This window comes from Penaeus monodon, chromosome 9 (genome assembly GCF_015228065.2).
Source record: "Penaeus monodon isolate SGIC_2016 chromosome 9, NSTDA_Pmon_1, whole genome shotgun sequence".
Lineage (NCBI taxonomy): Eukaryota > Metazoa > Arthropoda > Malacostraca > Decapoda > Penaeidae > Penaeus > Penaeus monodon.
This window is the reverse complement of record NC_051394.1, coordinates 15,451,268-15,468,076: the sequence shown is the minus strand read 5'-3', so window position 1 is coordinate 15,468,076 and position 16,809 is coordinate 15,451,268. Positions and strand designations below refer to the sequence as shown.

Below are 16,809 nucleotides of genomic sequence, written 5' to 3'. Positions count from 1 at the left end.
GAAAGGGAGGAGAGGTTTTTCCCCAGATGAAAGTGGGGATGACTCTAGAATAAAAAGGAAAGATCTGAAAGGAAAAGACCAGTTAAAACCCTCAAACTTTGCAAGAAGCAAAGTTGACTCAAAATTCTTCAACCTGAGAGAGAGTGAGTGGATAGCTGATAATGATATCCTTGGACAGAACTATGATATAAAAGATGATGATGTGGATTATATGCAAGATATGTCAGATGGTGATGAAGAGGTAAATTTCCATTGTTTTTTTCTTTTCTTCGTGTTTTGTATTCTGTGCATCTAAATTGTAGTCTATGTACAAGTCTGACCACCTTTTTCTCTCTCAATGTACCATTTATCTCTCACTCACTTACTCACTCACTACTCATTCACTCACCACTCACTCACTCATTCAAGCACTCACTCACACACTGTATACTCATTTGGGAAGATATTTAGTAACTTTGGTATAATTGAGTGTTACCTGAAGAAATACTTAAAAGAATGAGTATAAAAGTAGTGGAAGTGATGGTTTTACCATTACTGCAGCAGGAACTTTTGGGTAATTTGTTTAGCTTTTGCAGATATATTTTTTTAGCCTGTAGATTGATAATTGGAGGACATGGTGAAAGTGCAAAAAAAAAAAATATATATATATATATAATATATATTATATATATATATAAAATATATTATATATAAAATATATATATATATATATATATATATATATAAATATATATATTATATAAATTAATATAAATATATATATATATAATATATATAATATATATATATATAATATAAAAATATATATATATAAATATAATATTATATATATATATATATATAATATATAATATATTTAATATGTATATAATATATATGATATATGTATGGGTGGGTGCTTCACACGCATGGTGATGTGAAGCGATGGTGTGGTAGCCTAGATAGTGTTAAGTGCTTGCATACCTTCTCGCTTGCAGCTTCCACCCCTGGCTAGCTCAGTGCCAGAGCACACACACTCTGGACACACTCTGGCTTCGTACCAACTTCTGCCCCCTAGCAACCCTGGGATAATGGGGCGGCTCAGGGGAGGTGGGCCTTGCCAGTCCTCCTCCCCCCAGAAAGACCCACTGGCAACGTCAAAGATAAATGGAAATGCTGGGGGGAGGGGTGTTGTCCCTCCCACCAGCAAGTAAGGCGGGCTGTGGGTCCCGCTGGGAGGGCAAATGTCGGGGTGCAGGATTGGAACGAGAGTTACTTGTCCTGCCTGCGCCCCGGCAGGCGCCAATCCACCATGAAGCTTGTGGGGCAAAGCCCTCGGGAACACCACAGGCCGATGGGCGGTCCCACAGCCTGCCAACCCCCTTTATTTGGGGCTGCGTCGGCGGGGGCGGCAGGGGTGGCGTGCACCCGGAATAACCATCCGAGGCTTAACCTCAGGTGTGCTTTCTGGGTAGGCGCTTGGAACATCCAGTCCTTGCGGCAGGATGAGCGGTTACCTCTGCTATTGCAGGAACTGAGGCGACTGGGAGTTGAGGTGGCTGCCCTCTCAGAGGTGAGAAGACCTGGTAGCGGCACAATCAGTGTGGGTGGGTACACCTACTACTGGTCGGGCCCCAGCGATGGTCACCACCTCCAGGGTGTAGCCATAGCCATCTCCAGCCAACTTCAGCCCTCGGTAATAGAGGTGACACCGGTTGATGAGGGTATTATGGCATTGAGACTGACGCATGCTTTTGGCTTCATGTCTCTTATTGCTGTATACTCTCCTACCGATGTATATAAAATTGATGTGAAAGAGGCGTTCTATGCCAAACTCGCATCTGTGGCAGACAATTACCCCCAGAGAGATATTCGCATTGTTCTGGGTGACTTCAATGCGGTATCCAGCTGTGACTAAGCTGGCTATGAGATGTCTGTCGGACCCCATGGCTTGGGAGCTGATCCCAGCAGTGAGAATAGCCTCCTCCGGGACTTTGCTAGGTCCCAGAAAATGAGGATCTCTGGCTCCTGGTATCAGCGCTCCAACCCGCATCACTGGTACAGCGATACGGGTACAGTGGCCAAGGAGATCGATGCGATGGAGGATCCTCCAGAACTGCAGGGTTTACCGGAGTGCCGAGTTCTATGGCACCGATCATAGGCTGGTTGTGGCTACCCTGCGGGTCCACTTCAAACACCCCGTCCCTCCAGTGGCCACCCTAAGGTGTTTCACCTGGACAGACTAAGGGAGGAGGAGTGTGCCCTTGGGTTCACCATGGCAGTCTCTGACCGATTCACAGAACTCATCAACCTGACGGACCCAGTTGCTCTGTTGGAGCTCTTCTAGCGCGTAACACTCGAAGCAGCTCAGGAGTCCATTGACGTACGCCCGAGGGCAAGGCAGAATTCCATCTCCCCAGAGACATTAGAGGCCACTGAAGCGTGTCGCAAGGCTCGGCTGAATGGGAATCAAGTCTTGCGTCGTTCCATGGTGCGTCGGGCTCGGATGCTGCTGAGAAGGGACAAGGAACAGTTCATCAGGAATCTTGATGAGGAGGTTGAAGGCCATTTCTTGGTAAATGATTTTCGCCCTGCCTACCAAGCCCTGAGAAAACTGAACTCTAAGCCCTCCTCACAGATGACTGCAGTCCGATCAGCAGATGGATGGATCATCTCAGATCATGTTGGGGTTCGTGAACGTTGGACTGAGTATTTTGAGCAGTTGTAACAGGTAGACCCTCCAACAGTTAGCTTGGATGCAAGCGAAGTCTCAGTGCCTGTGCCGGATCCACCCATCAGCGAGGAACCTCCTACCCTAACAGAGGTTAGGCTGGCGATTTCCAAGCTGAAGAGTGGGAAAGCTGCAGGCATATGTGATATCCCTGCTGAACTGCTAAAGGCTGGGGGTGAACCTTTGGCTCTGGGCCTGCATACAGTCCTGACTGCCATTTGGCAGTCTGGTACCATTCCCCCTGACCTGCTGAGGGGCGTGGTCATCCCTCTCTGGAAGGGGAAAGGGGATCATTGGGATTGTAGCAACTACAATGGCATTACGCTGCTCAGCATACCAGGCAAGGTTCTCGCCCACATTCTTCTGAAACAGATCCGCAACCACCTACTGAGGCATCAGAGACCGGAGCAGTCTGGATTTACTCATGGCAAGTCCACAATAGACCGTATACTAGCGCTTCCGAGTAATTGTGGAACGCCATCGTGAGTTTGGTCGTGGGTTGCTTGCAACCTACATCGACCTCAAGAAGGCGTTTGACTCGGTGCATTGGGAATTGCTATGGGAGATCCTGAAGCTTAAGGGAATTCCGACACAGATTATTGGCCTAATAGCAATCCTTTATACTGGTACTGAAAGTGCTGTTAAGTGTGGTGGGGGTATGTCGAACTTCTTTCCTGTTAAATCAGGGGTGAGACAAGGCTGTGTCCTTGCACCAACACTTTTCAACACCTGTATGGACTGGATAATGGGCAGAGCTACTAGCCAAAGTCAGTGTGGAGCAATACTAGGAAATATCAAGGTCTCAGACCTTGACTTTGCCGACGATGTTGCCATCCTATCCGAGTCCTTGGAGTCACTGGTGGCAGCTCTTGATGCATTTAGCAATGAGGCGAAGCCCCTAGGCCTAGAGGTCTCCTGGACCAAGACTAAGATTCAGGACTTTGGGGGCCTGTTAGGGGAACCCGTTCAGTCAACCCATGTTTGCAGCAAGGAAGTTGAAATTACAGAGAGTTTTACATACCTTGGTAGCGTAGTCCATATCTCAGGGTTGTCCGACCAAGAAGTCAGTAGACGGATTGGTCTGGCAACAGGAGCCATGAACTCGATCAACAAGAGTGTTTGGAGATGTCGTTACCTATGCAGAAGGACCAAGCTGCATGTCTTCAGGGCCTTGATACTGCCAACTTAGGCAATATGGCCACCTAGCTCGTCTCCCTGTGGACGACCATGCCCATCAGGTTGTCTCTCTGCGAGATAACCCTGGGTGGAGGAGATCTGGGGGACGACCCAGATCATGGCTTGGGCAGCTCGACGAGACCTGTCAAGAGGAATTAGAGATGGGCCATGGGCCAGCCTGAATATATAATATATATATAATATATATATATATAATATATATAATACATATAGATTTATATAGATATAATATATATATAATATATATATATATAGATATAGATATAGATATAGATATATATATATCTTAAGTGCCTATGCAGATTTTTGTTTTTCCTAGATGCTATTGATTTTATGCTATTATATATATTTATCTATTGCCTTTTAGGATGAAGTTATGTACAAAGACTTCTTTGATGAAGCTCCAGACGGTGAAAATGCCAACACCAATGGAAAGGAAGAGGAAGAACAGTATGGAGAAGAATATGAAGAAAATGATGCAGAATCAAGAGGTCGAGGATATTCTGAACACAGAGATAATGAGGGCGATTCATCCACAATGCCTCTACTCGGCCAAAAGCAATTGGAGGTAGCTCCTGGATAATTATTTAACATTTCTTGCAACTCTTTTTTTTTTCTTCTGAAGTCGAGGAAGGGAATCTGTTATGTGAAAGAGATTGTACCATTCCAGATTGTATCAGTGGATAATTACTCACTGTGTTTTCTTTCATCTTAAGACAAAATCATCATACGAGAAGGAGAGAGAGAAGGAAATGCGAATGATCAACACCCTCGAGGAGGATGTTATTTCAAAAAGCCATGGCATCTTCGAGGAGAAATCTCAGCCAGTAATAGGGCCAGAAAATTCAGCATGAAGAACAGATGGACTACAATTTGGAGTTTAAACAAAGTAAGGTTCATATTTCTAAGTATAATTTTATGGATGAGAAGTAGTTTAGGTTAATATGCATTATAAGTTTACAAATGTGATTACCAATGTTTTATGAGTGCTGTGTTCATCTGTATCTATATGTTCCCATAGATGATTAGATGTGAATGTAAATCTGAATTTATCTCCTAAATTATTATTAGGCAAGTCTTTGTGAGATAATGGCCAGCCTTTGATGGCTTGCAGTCCCACTCCTAATTATAGGGGGTCTAGGGGGATAGCAAGCCATTCCGAGGTTGTTGAGGGCAAAAAGTTGAAAAAATCTGCATAGCATATATATAAATCTAACACTCCTAGGAAAAGCTGAAAGGTATTCTTCTCATATCTCCTAAAGAATATAATTTTCCTCATTCTTCCTAGACCTACAATGTACATTTTAAATAACAACAGAAGAGCTTTGCTTTATATGAATTTTAATGGATATATTAAATTCTTTGCAGTATATCAAGTTTAGCTGAGTATAATAACTATTTCAATCATAACCCAAAATTTAACGAGTTGGGCATATTTTTCTTGGGATGAATTCCCCTTCACAATCCCTGGTTGGTGTGCAAGTAGGGTAGGTTCAGGAAGGTTAATAGTTGTTAAAAAAGTGAAAAATATATCTAAATCTAGTCTTTATAGAAAAAGTTGTAGTAGGCTTGTCATATTTCCTATGAAGTGAAGATATTTTTGTCTTCTGTAAACCTACCAGCCCAACAGATAAATTCCAAATGGCAACAGAATAGCCTCATGTTGTGTAAAAAGGGGCACATAATCAGTGGATGTACTTGCTGCTTTACAATATATCAGTTGCTATAAATTATGATATAAACATTTTAGGAACTTGACCAAAAAAGGGATATATTCTGCTGTATGTAGAGTAAATATCTAAAATATAATCCAAGTGGCAACAAAATTGCCTCATTTCATGTAAAAATTTATATATTTAACAGATGCACTTGATATTTTACAATATGTAAACTACTGTATATTATAATATAATATTTTTTTAACTTAACTCCAATATAAGGGGTATAAGATTACCTCTCAAAATCTCAGGATTAGACATGGGAAGCTTAGGGGAAGACTCCTCAATGCTGTAAGTAATGTATAGCTCAAGTGTGCCACAACAGCCTTTTAGCCTCCAAAATTTCAGGCTGGCCTCTTCACCCAATCGGCACAAATGGCAAGAATACATGCCTTGTTTATTAGTATTAAAAAGAAAAAGAAACACATATTTTCCTGCTAATTCAAGGAATGTGTAAATCAGGTTCAGTCACTAGAGCCAGCTGCTAGACTCCTTGGTGGCTTGAGCACACATGGAGCTATTTGTATGTAACAAATTTCACAAAAAACTACAGGGGACATTACATAAATCCATGGTGTTGTAACAGTTTTCTCAAAATTTAAGATATGTAACTGGGAGATGTCTGCCAAATTGCCTATCTGATTAAGTTCATTTGTTGACTGTAGGTATGTGACACTAAAATGTAAGTTTGGGCCCCTAAGAGATCATTTCTCTCAATTCAAACCCTTTTACATGATGTGTTACCTTTCAGAACCAGTCATCACAGAAGACATAACAACCCTCCTTGAAAGGGTTATATTGGCCGTACCCGGGAGTAAAGCCTTTGATGATGTAGAACGTAAAGTGAAGGTGCAGCTGATCCCTTTGAGTTAAAGAAAAAGCTTCTTCTGGACAGGAGAAGCCAAGCAAAGTCTTGCTGAAATTTACGAGCAGGTGAGACAGGGAGTGACAAAAGTTGTAAAAATGGTAAAAAGACCCATTATTTAGTAAAAAGTTTTTTGAAAGATGAGACAATGATATTGATATTCTAGGTTTTTAGATAGAGGAGGAAGGTATGTTAGAAGTTAAGGAAGAGGAAAGGCAGGTCAGAGCTGTCTTCTACACTCAGGTTACTCTAGCTGGGAGAAGAGATGTTGTGCTTGGAGCCCCTGATGTGTAACCCTCTGCCGCCGGGGTGGCATGTACGTACATCCCATGGCTTGCTTGGACTCTATTCCGGGTGGCATGCATGTGTACATACATGCCATGGTTGGCTGGTCCCACTTCCGTGGGCTGTAGGGTCTCCCATGCACATAGGGTGCCGATACAATCCCCAGCAGTGGGGCCGGAGCCACTATAAAGCAGCCGGGGAGAGAGGCTATCGTACGGGAAAATCACCCGGTGGCATTGGGTTAACTTGTATCCAAAGGCTTTATGCTCTTGATCCTGCTGATACATGTTTGTATACATTTTTTGTCATGGTGAGAGAACTCATGTTTATGATTCTTAAAGTATATGTGATATCATTCTTTCCAAACCATTCCTTTTTTGAAAAGTCCTTTTAGGAAAAATATTAATGCACATGTGTACATTTCAGATAAATAAGTGTACATTTCAGATAAATCTCTAGGGATATTTTATTCGGTTTATTCATTTATTGTTTTTTTTGATAATGCTTTCATTATATGGTAATACATAACGTACTTATATTTAGAAAATGTTTACCTGAATTTTTTTAGGAATACATAAAACAAAACGAAGGAGCAGCAAAAAGGGATGAGGAGGAAACCCAAGAACAAAAGGAGACCCGAGAGAGAATGGACAATCTCTTTTCTCAGCTGACATGCTGGCAAACTTCCACTACATGCCCAAGCAGGTATACTATGATTCCATTTTGTTTTGTTTGTCTATGATTTTAATTGTGGATTTGTGATTTTTTTTTTTTTTTTTTATTATCTGTTTGTAAGTTGATAGACAGTTGTTTATTTGCTTGTGTTTAGATTAATTTTTATTTTTTCTATATTTTGTGTTTGACTGATTTCAGATTTTTTTTTTTAGGGTTTTAGATATTTTGCAGAGTGTAAGGAGTATAATAAAGATCAAGCACAATAGATTTATGCTTGTTTAATACTGCACTTTATTGAATCAAGTTGATATTCTAATGCTTAACTTCTCCACATGTCATGAAATTACTACTTCTATATTTTATTTATTTATATATTTATTATTTTTTTACTATCTCATTTATTGGCTGAAAGTACCTTTGGACCACTTTAAATATATGCAAATTTGTTAATGTATGTAATAGAGTAAAGCAATCTTTTGTCAGTGAAAGTTAATAGTTTTTTTTACTGTGTTTCAGGTTCAACCCGAGGTGAAGATCAAGAGCAAATTACCCGCCATTAGCATTGAGGAAGCAGCCTCTCGCCATGAGTGATGCATCAACTTTGGCCCTCAGGAAATCATGGGGGGGTGTAAATGTTTATTTTGCTTGTTGTATTTGCCATTTTTTTCTGTTCATTTGTAGTTAACTGGGGAAACTGTATTGTAAAGTGATGTGTTAATGGGATAAAAAAAAAAAGTAAAAAGATTTTTATGTTTCCCTGGAAAAAACGACTTAGAAGAATGACTTTGCAAATAAAATAATCCTTTAATTGGAGCATTATGAATGTCTTGTACAAATTTTAAACTGTCATCCATATATCGCTTGCACTAAATGAAATAAAAGAATAACCATTAAAACTCCAAAAATTTTATAGTGTAAATGATTTACCTAAATCCTGTTTAGAAGTACATTAACTGTGATGATACTATCCATGATTTCTACAAATTTAAGAGTTATCATATTAATTATTTATTTCTTCTGTATAATGGTCCAGACACATTGAATATCACGTTATATCTTTTATATCAGTATTTTTGTTTTTCTTTTTAAAATAGTTAATTTTTTTTTTATTTTTGTATTCATTTTGTTATTATTATATTATTATTTTACTTATTTATTATTTATTCTTTTTGATAGCTCCAGTCCAAGGGGAACTGAAAGGAAAGGATGAACGGACGCAACAACAAAAAACGCGAACGACGCAAAAGAAGCAGCACCAAAAAAGCAGGGCCGTTGTTGCAGGAGAAGAAGCTGAAGGAGACCCGAAGAAGACTGGGCCGATGGGAAACTCAATGCCTCCTCCCAAAGCTGAAGGTGGTTGAGAAGGCAGTCAAGGCCGGGGCATGTGAAAATGGTAAGCAGGAGCCAGAAATAGGAACTTCAGAAGTAAATGGGGATGGAGGGTTTTTTGGGTTTTAGTGTTCATATTTTTTCTGTTTGATTCTTTCTGTAAATTAAATTTTTCTCTTCCTTTCTCTTTTCATAGTATTTGTCCACCTAGGAAAAGCGATTCTTAATAACAAAGGAGGCATACATTAGTTTAACATTTGTAGAGAAAAAAAATAGTGGCTGATTCTCTTTTTTTAATCAATGATGGATGTTTATCGTTAACGTGGGCAATTATTCTAGTATGTATTTTGATATTATGTTTACTTTCTTTCCAGCTTTATGGGCAACAAAATAAGACGATGAAGACCTCACAGGGATTCTTCAAAACAATTACAAGATAATGTGTCCGGTGGTAATAAAAACCTACAAGCAAGAAAAAGAAAAAACTGATCATGGTTATCTGCTTCTAAGAATTATTATAGGTTGTTAATGAATACTAAAAAACTTGTTTTATTGATATAATAAAGGTTGATTTGATTTTTAAAACTTTTTTTTTATCATATCCTGATATCAAAAGAGAGTATTCTTATACTATTTATTGTGTATATACTTGGTGTCATAAGATCTTTCAGTAGTTTATACTAAAAATAAATGTAGGGTAATACTATTTTTAAAATATTGAAAAATCTTTTTGCATATGAGCATCACTTAACATGAATAAAACAGTAAATAAATGGTTACAATAATTTTTTGTTGTTTTTTATCGGGAAAATATAATGTCAAACGTTCAGTGGAATGAAGAAATTCAAAAAAAATCCATGGCGTTAAGACATAATGATCAGTCAGAATAGAATTACAGACCTACTTTGATAAAGATTTCTGCCCGTGACAAAGCATCTGTTGGGATAAGATGCCTTTAAAACACTACTGCTGCACACTTGAAGGTATTTGCACTATGGTAACAATAATATTGTTGCCATTGGGCTAAATCAAATGATCCATATAATTTATATGAGCAAATCTTGTGATTTTTTGATTAGTACCAAATATTAGTATTGTTTATGGGCCCAATGGTAGGATTAATAATAAATATTATCCATATATGTTCTGGAACATGATAGATAAGGGATCACAAAAGACTAGTTTTAAGACACTAAATCGTGTAGTATTTCATTTATATTGGAAACCTTTGTCCATTCTTTTCTATGCAAAGTAGACTTTGTACTATTACCGTACTGGTCTTCCTCAATTTGTGAAGAGAAATGAAATCTTGTAGAATATCTATATAAGCTTGTAAAATGCAAAATGTCCCATCAGCTGCATGGGTTTTTTTCTGAGCACAAAAGAGATTGATATTCTTCATTTTAGCATGGTATTCATCTCATGCTATAAAACCCCAATATAAAAGTGATTAATTTTACATCATAAACCTCTTTGTATGGGTAGGAGGGTGCCTTTTGGGTTTTGGGTTTATTTGGCAATGTAGACCCCATAAACCCCTGACCATGGATTGGACTCGAGCCTGTGTACTTGAGATCCCGTTGGTCCCCAGCAATGCATTGATATTAAAGTAATTTTGGGTGATACACTGTCACTAGAATTTTATTGCCCAAAAAGTGGTTGTCTTTTTATAAAATTGAGTAAAAAATTGCATCTGTTAAACTTTTTAAATTTTTTTTGCACTGATAAAAATCGGTGCCCTTTCAGTATTTAAGAAAAGTTTTTATCTTCGAAAGTAAGATATCAGTAATCGTCAGATATATTTATTTTTAGTAACCATTTCATTCATCAGGGGTTTTAAAAATGATATGATGTAAACTTTTCCCTGAAAAACTAAGACCTTTTATTAATTTATAAAAGCACTGGTACACTAAAAAAAAATTAGTTTGGTCAAAAAAATTTTCCCTTTCTTTCCTTTTCCCTTTTAAATAGTAAAAATAAAAATTATATATATATATATATATATATATTTTTAAAAAATATTTTTATATATATATATATTATATATATATATAAAAACCCTTAATAAAATATATATACAAAATATATATATGTTTTAATAATAATTTTATATATAATATAATATATATATTTATAGATTTTATGTATATATATGTTATATATTTATATTAAAATATATATATATATTTTATATATATATATATATATATATTTATATATATATATATATGTACTATTAAGAGGAAGAGAGAAAGAAGGAAATTTGTTTGACCATAACTAATATTCTTTTAGTGTACCAGTGCTTTTGATAATTAAATAAAGGTCTTAGTTTTACAGGAAAGGTTGACATACATATCATTTATACACACTGATGAAATGAAGTGGTTACTAATACTAATAATATATCTGACGATTACTGATATCTTACTTTCAGAAGATAAATTCATCTTCCGTATAATACTGAAAAGGGCACTGATTTTTATCAGTGCAAAAGAACATTTAAATAAAGTTTAACAGATGCTAATTTATACTACAACTTTGTATTAAAAAGACAACACTTTGTGTCTAATAATATTCTAGTGACAGTGTATCACCCAATATTACTTTAATATCAATGCATTGCTGGGGACCAACAGGATCTCAAGTACACAGGCTCGAGTCCAATCCATGGTCAGAGGTTATGTGGTCTACATCTGCCAAATAAAGCCATACCCAAGAAGGCACCCTCCTACCCCATACAAAGAGGTTTATGATGTAAAATTAATCACTTTTATATTGTGGTTTATAGCATGAGATGAATACCATGCTAAAAATGAAGAATATCCAATCTCTTTGTGCTACAGAAATAAAACCATGCAGCTGATGGGACATTTTGCATTTTACAAGCTTATATAGATATTCTACAAGATTTCATTTCTCTTCACAAATTGAGGAAGACCAGTACGGTAATAGTACAAAGTCTACTTTGCATAGATGAGATTGGACAAAGGGTTTCCAAATATAAATGAAATACTACACGATTTAGTGTCTGTAAAAACTAGTCTTTTGTGATCCCTTATCTATCATGTTCCAGAACATATATGGATAATATTTATTATTAATCCTACCATTGGCCATAAACAATACTAATAGTTGGTACTAATCACAAAATCACAAGATTTGCTCATATGAATTATATGGATCATTTGATTTAGTCCAATGGCAACAATATTATTTGTTACCATAGTGCAAATACCTTCAAGTGTGCAGCATGTAGTGTTTGTTAAGGCATCTTATCCCAACAGATGCTTTGTCACAGGCAGAAATCTTTATCAAAGTAGGTCTGTAATTCTATGTCTGCCTGATCATTATGTCTTTAAACTGCCATGGATTGTTTTGAATTTCTTCATTCCACTGAACTGTTTGACCATTGTATCTTCCGATAAAAAACAACAAAAAATTATTGTAACCAATTTATTTACTGTTTTATTCATGTTAAGTGATGCTCATATGCAGAAAGATTTTTCAATATTTTAAAATAGTATTACCCTACATTTATTCTAGTATAAACTACTGCAAGATCTTATGAACACCAAGTATATACACAATAAATAGTATAAGAATACTCTCTTTTTGATATCAGGATATGATAAAAAAAAAGTTTTAAAAAATCAAATCAACCTTTATTATATCAGTATAAACAAGTTCTTTAGTATTCATTAACAACCTATAATAATATCTTAGAAGCAGATAACCCATGATCAGTTTTCTTCTTTTTCTTGCTTGTAGGTTTATTACCACCGGACACATTATCTTGTAATTGTTTGAAGAATGCCTCTGAGGTCTTCATCGTCTTATTTTGTTGCCCATCAAGCTGGAAAGAAAGTAAACATAATATCAAAATACATACTAGAATAATTGCCCACGTTAACGATAAACATCCATCATTGATTAAAAAAGAGAATCAGCCACTTATTTTTTTCTCTACAAATGTTAAACTAATGTATGCCTCCTTTGTTATTAAGAATCGCTCTTCCTGAGGTGGACAAATACTATGAAAAGAGATAAGGAAGAGAAAATATTTAATTTACAGTAAAGAATCAAACAGAAAAAATATGAACACTAGAACCCAAATAACCTCCATCCCCATTTACTTCTGAAGTTCCTATTTCTGGCTCCTGCTTACCATTTTCACATGTCCGGCCTTGACTGCCTTCTCAACCACCTTCAGCATTGAGGAGGCATTGAGTTTCCCATCCGGCCCAGTCTTCTTCAGCTTCTCCTTCAGCTTCTTCTCCTGCACAACGGCCCTGCTTTTTTGGTGCTGCTTCTTTTTGCGTCGTTCGCGTTTCTTGTCTGTTGCAGTCCGTTCATCCTTTCCTTTCAGTTCCCCTTGGACTGGAGCTATCAAAAAAGAATAAATAAATAAATAAGTAAAATAATAATAATAATAATAACAAAATGAATACATAAATAAATAAAAATTAACTAGTTTAAAAAGAATAACAAAAATACTGATATAAAAGATATAACTTGTGATATTCAATGTGTCTGGACCATTATACAGAAGAAATGACTAATGAATATGATAACTCTTAAATTTGTAGAAATCATGGATAGTATCATCACAGTTAATGTACTTCTAAACAGGATTTAGGTAAATCATTTACACTATAAAATATCTGGAGTGTTAATGGTTATTCTTTTATTTCTATTTTAGTGCAAGCGATATATGGATGACAGTTTAAAATTTGTACAAGACATTCATAATGCTCCAATTAAAGGATTATCTTATTGCAAAGTCATTCTTCTAAGTCAATTTTTCCATGGAAACATAAAAATCATTTTACTTTTTTTTTTTTTATCCCATTAACACATCACATTACAATACAGTTTCTCCAGTTAACTACAAATGAACAGAAAAAAATGGCAAATACCAACAAGCAAAATAAACATTTACACCCACCCATGATTTCCTGAGGAGCCAAAGTTGATGCATCACTCATGGCGAGAGGCGTTGCTTCCTCAATGCTAATGGCTGGTAAGTTGCTCTTGATCTTCACCTCGGGTTGAACCTGAAACACAGTGAAAAAACTATTAACTTTCACTGAACAAAAAGATTGCTTTACTCTATTACATACATTAACAAATTTGCATATATTTAAAGTGGTCCAAGGTACTTTCAGCCAATAAATGAGATAGTAAAAAAATAATAAATATATAAATAAATAAAATATAGAAGTAGTAATTTCATGACATGTGGAGAAGTTAAGCATTAGAATATGCAACTTGATTCAAATAAAGTGCAGTATTAAACAAGCATAAATCTATTGTGCTTGATCTTTATTCATACTCCTTACACTCTGCAAACTATCTACACATAAATAAAAAAAATCTGAAATCAGTCAAACACAAAATATAGAAAAAATAAAAATTAATCTAAACACAAGCAAATAAACAACCGTCTATCAACTTACAAACAGATTATAAAAAAAAAAAAAAAAAAAAATCACAAATCCACAATTAAAATCATAGACAAACAAAACAAAAATGGAATCATAGTATACCTGCTTGGGCATGTAGTGGAAGTTTGCCAGCATGTCCAGCTGAGAAAAGAGATTGTCCATTCTCTCTCGGATCTCCTTGTGTTCTTGGGTTTCCTCCTCATCCTTCTTGCTGCTCCCTTCGTTTTGTTTTATGTATTCCTAAAACAATTCAGGTAAACATTTTCTAAATATAAGTACGTTATGTATTACCATATAATGAAAGCATTATTAAAAATACAAATAAATGAATAAACCGAATAAAATATCCCTAGAGATTTTATCTGAAATGTACACTTATTTATCTGAAATGTACACATGTGCATTAATATTTTACCTAAAAGGACTTTTCGAAAGAGGAATGTGTTTGGAAAGAATGATATCACATATACTTTAAGAATCATAAACATGAGTTCTCTCACCATGACAAACATGTATACAAACATGTATCAGCAGGATCAAGAGCATAAAGCCTTTGGATACAAGTTAACCCAATGCCACCGGGTGATTTCCAGATACGATAGCCCTCTCTCCCAGGCTGCATTCATAGTGGCTCAGGCCCCACTGCTGGGGGATTGTATCGGCACCCTAGTGTGCATGGCATGACCATACATGCCCACGGAAAGTGGGACCAGCACACCATGGCATGTATGTACACATGCATGCCACCTGGAATAGAGTCCAAGCAAGCCATGGCATGTACGTACATGCCACCCCGGTGGCAGAGGGTTAACACATCAGGGGCTCCAAGCACAACATCTCTTCTCCTAGCATAGAGTAACCTGAGTGTAGAAGACAGCTCTGACCTGCCTTTCCTCTTCCTTAACTTCTAACATACCTTCCCTCCTCTATCTAAAACCTAGAATATCAATATCATTGTCTCATCTTTCAAAAAACTTTGTTACTAAATAATGGGTCTTTCTACCATTTCTACAACTTTTTGTCACTCCCTGTCTCACCTGCTCGTAAATTTCAGCAAGACTTTGCTTGGACTTCTCCTGGTCCAGAAGAAGCTTTTTCTTGAACTCAAAGGGATCAGCTGCAACCTTCACTTTACGTTCTACATCATCAAAGGCTTTACTCCGGATACGGCCCAAAATAACCCTTTCAAGGAGGGTTGTTATGTCTTCTGTGATGACTGGTTCTGAAAGGTAACACATCATGTAAAGGTTAGAATTGAGAGAAAAGTGATCTCTTAGGGGCCCAAACTTACATTTTAGTGTCACATACCTACAGTCAACAAATGAAATTAATCAGATAGGCAATTTGGCAGACATCTCCCAGTTACATATCTTAAATTTTGAGAAAACTGTTACAACACCATGGATTTATGTAATGTCCCCTGTAGTTTTTTGTGAAATTTGTTACATACAAATAGCTCCATGTGTGCTCAAGCCACCAAGGAGTCTAGCAGCTGGCTCTAGTGACTGAACCTGATTTACACATTCCTTGAATTAGCAGGAAAATATGTGTTTCTTTTTCTTTTTAATACTAATAAACAAGGCATGTATTCTTGCCATTTGTGCCGATTGGGTGAAGAGGCCAGCCTGAAATTTTGGAGGCTAAAAAGGCTGTTGTGGCACACTTGAGCTATACATTACTTACAGCATTGAGGAGTCTTCCCCTAAGCTTCCCATGTCTAATCCTGAGATTTTGAGAGGTAATCTTATACCCCTTATATTGGAGTTAAGTTAAAAAAATATTATATTATAATATACAGTAGTTTACATATTGTAAAATATCAAGTGCATCTGTTAAATATATAAATTTTTACATGAAATGAGGCAATTTTGTTGCCACTTGGATTATATTTTAGATATTTACTCTACATACAGCAGAATATATCCCTTTTTTGGTCAAGTTCCTAAAATGTTTATATCATAATTTATAGCAACTGATATATTGTAAAGCAGCAAGTACATCCACTGATTATGTGCCCCTTTTTACACAACATGAGGCTATTCTGTTGCCATTTGGAATTTATCTGTTGGGCTGGTAGGTTTACAGAAGACAAAAATATCTTCACTTCATAGGAAATATGACAAGCCTACTACAACTTTTTTAAAGACTAGATTTAGAAAATTTTTCAACTTTTTTAACAACTATTAACCTTCCCGAACCTACCCTACTTGCAACACCAACCAGGGATTGGGGAAGGGGAATTCAAACCCAAGAAAAAAATGCCCAACCGTTAAATTTTGGGTTATGAATTTAAATAGTTATTATACTCAGCTAAACTTGATATACTGCAAAGAATTTAATATATCCATTAAATTCATATAAAGCTAAGCTCTTCTGTTGTTATTTAGAATGTCCTTGTAGGTCTAGGAAGAATGAGGAAAATTATATTCTTTAGGAGATATGAGAAGAATACCTTTCAGCTTTTCCTAGGATGTTAATTATATATTTCATCAGATTTTTCAACTTTTTGCCCTCAAAACCTCGGAATGGCTTGCTATCCCCTAGACCCCTATAATTAGGAGGGGACTGCAAGCCTAAAGGTGGCAT

The 16,809-nt window shown here is 36.4% G+C and overlaps 1 protein-coding gene and 1 pseudogene across 1 annotated transcript; one reads left to right on the top strand and one right to left on the bottom strand.

Moving 5' to 3' along the window:
- Nucleotides 1-12,107, top strand: part of LOC119576631 — a 35,568-nt pseudogene extending 23,461 nt beyond the window's left edge.
- A 312-nt stretch (nucleotides 12,108-12,419) lies between these two features.
- On the bottom strand, nucleotides 12,420-15,445 carry LOC119576978 (U3 small nucleolar ribonucleoprotein protein MPP10-like; the record flags this gene model as incomplete). The annotated part of the gene is given in 5 exon segments (XM_037924646.1): nucleotides 12,420-12,632; nucleotides 12,945-13,162; nucleotides 13,725-13,833; nucleotides 14,326-14,463; nucleotides 15,261-15,445. Coding segments are annotated over 5 exon segments (797 nt in total), but the record flags the coding sequence as incomplete, so codon positions are not given.
- Nucleotides 15,446-16,809: the final 1,364 nt, after the last annotated feature.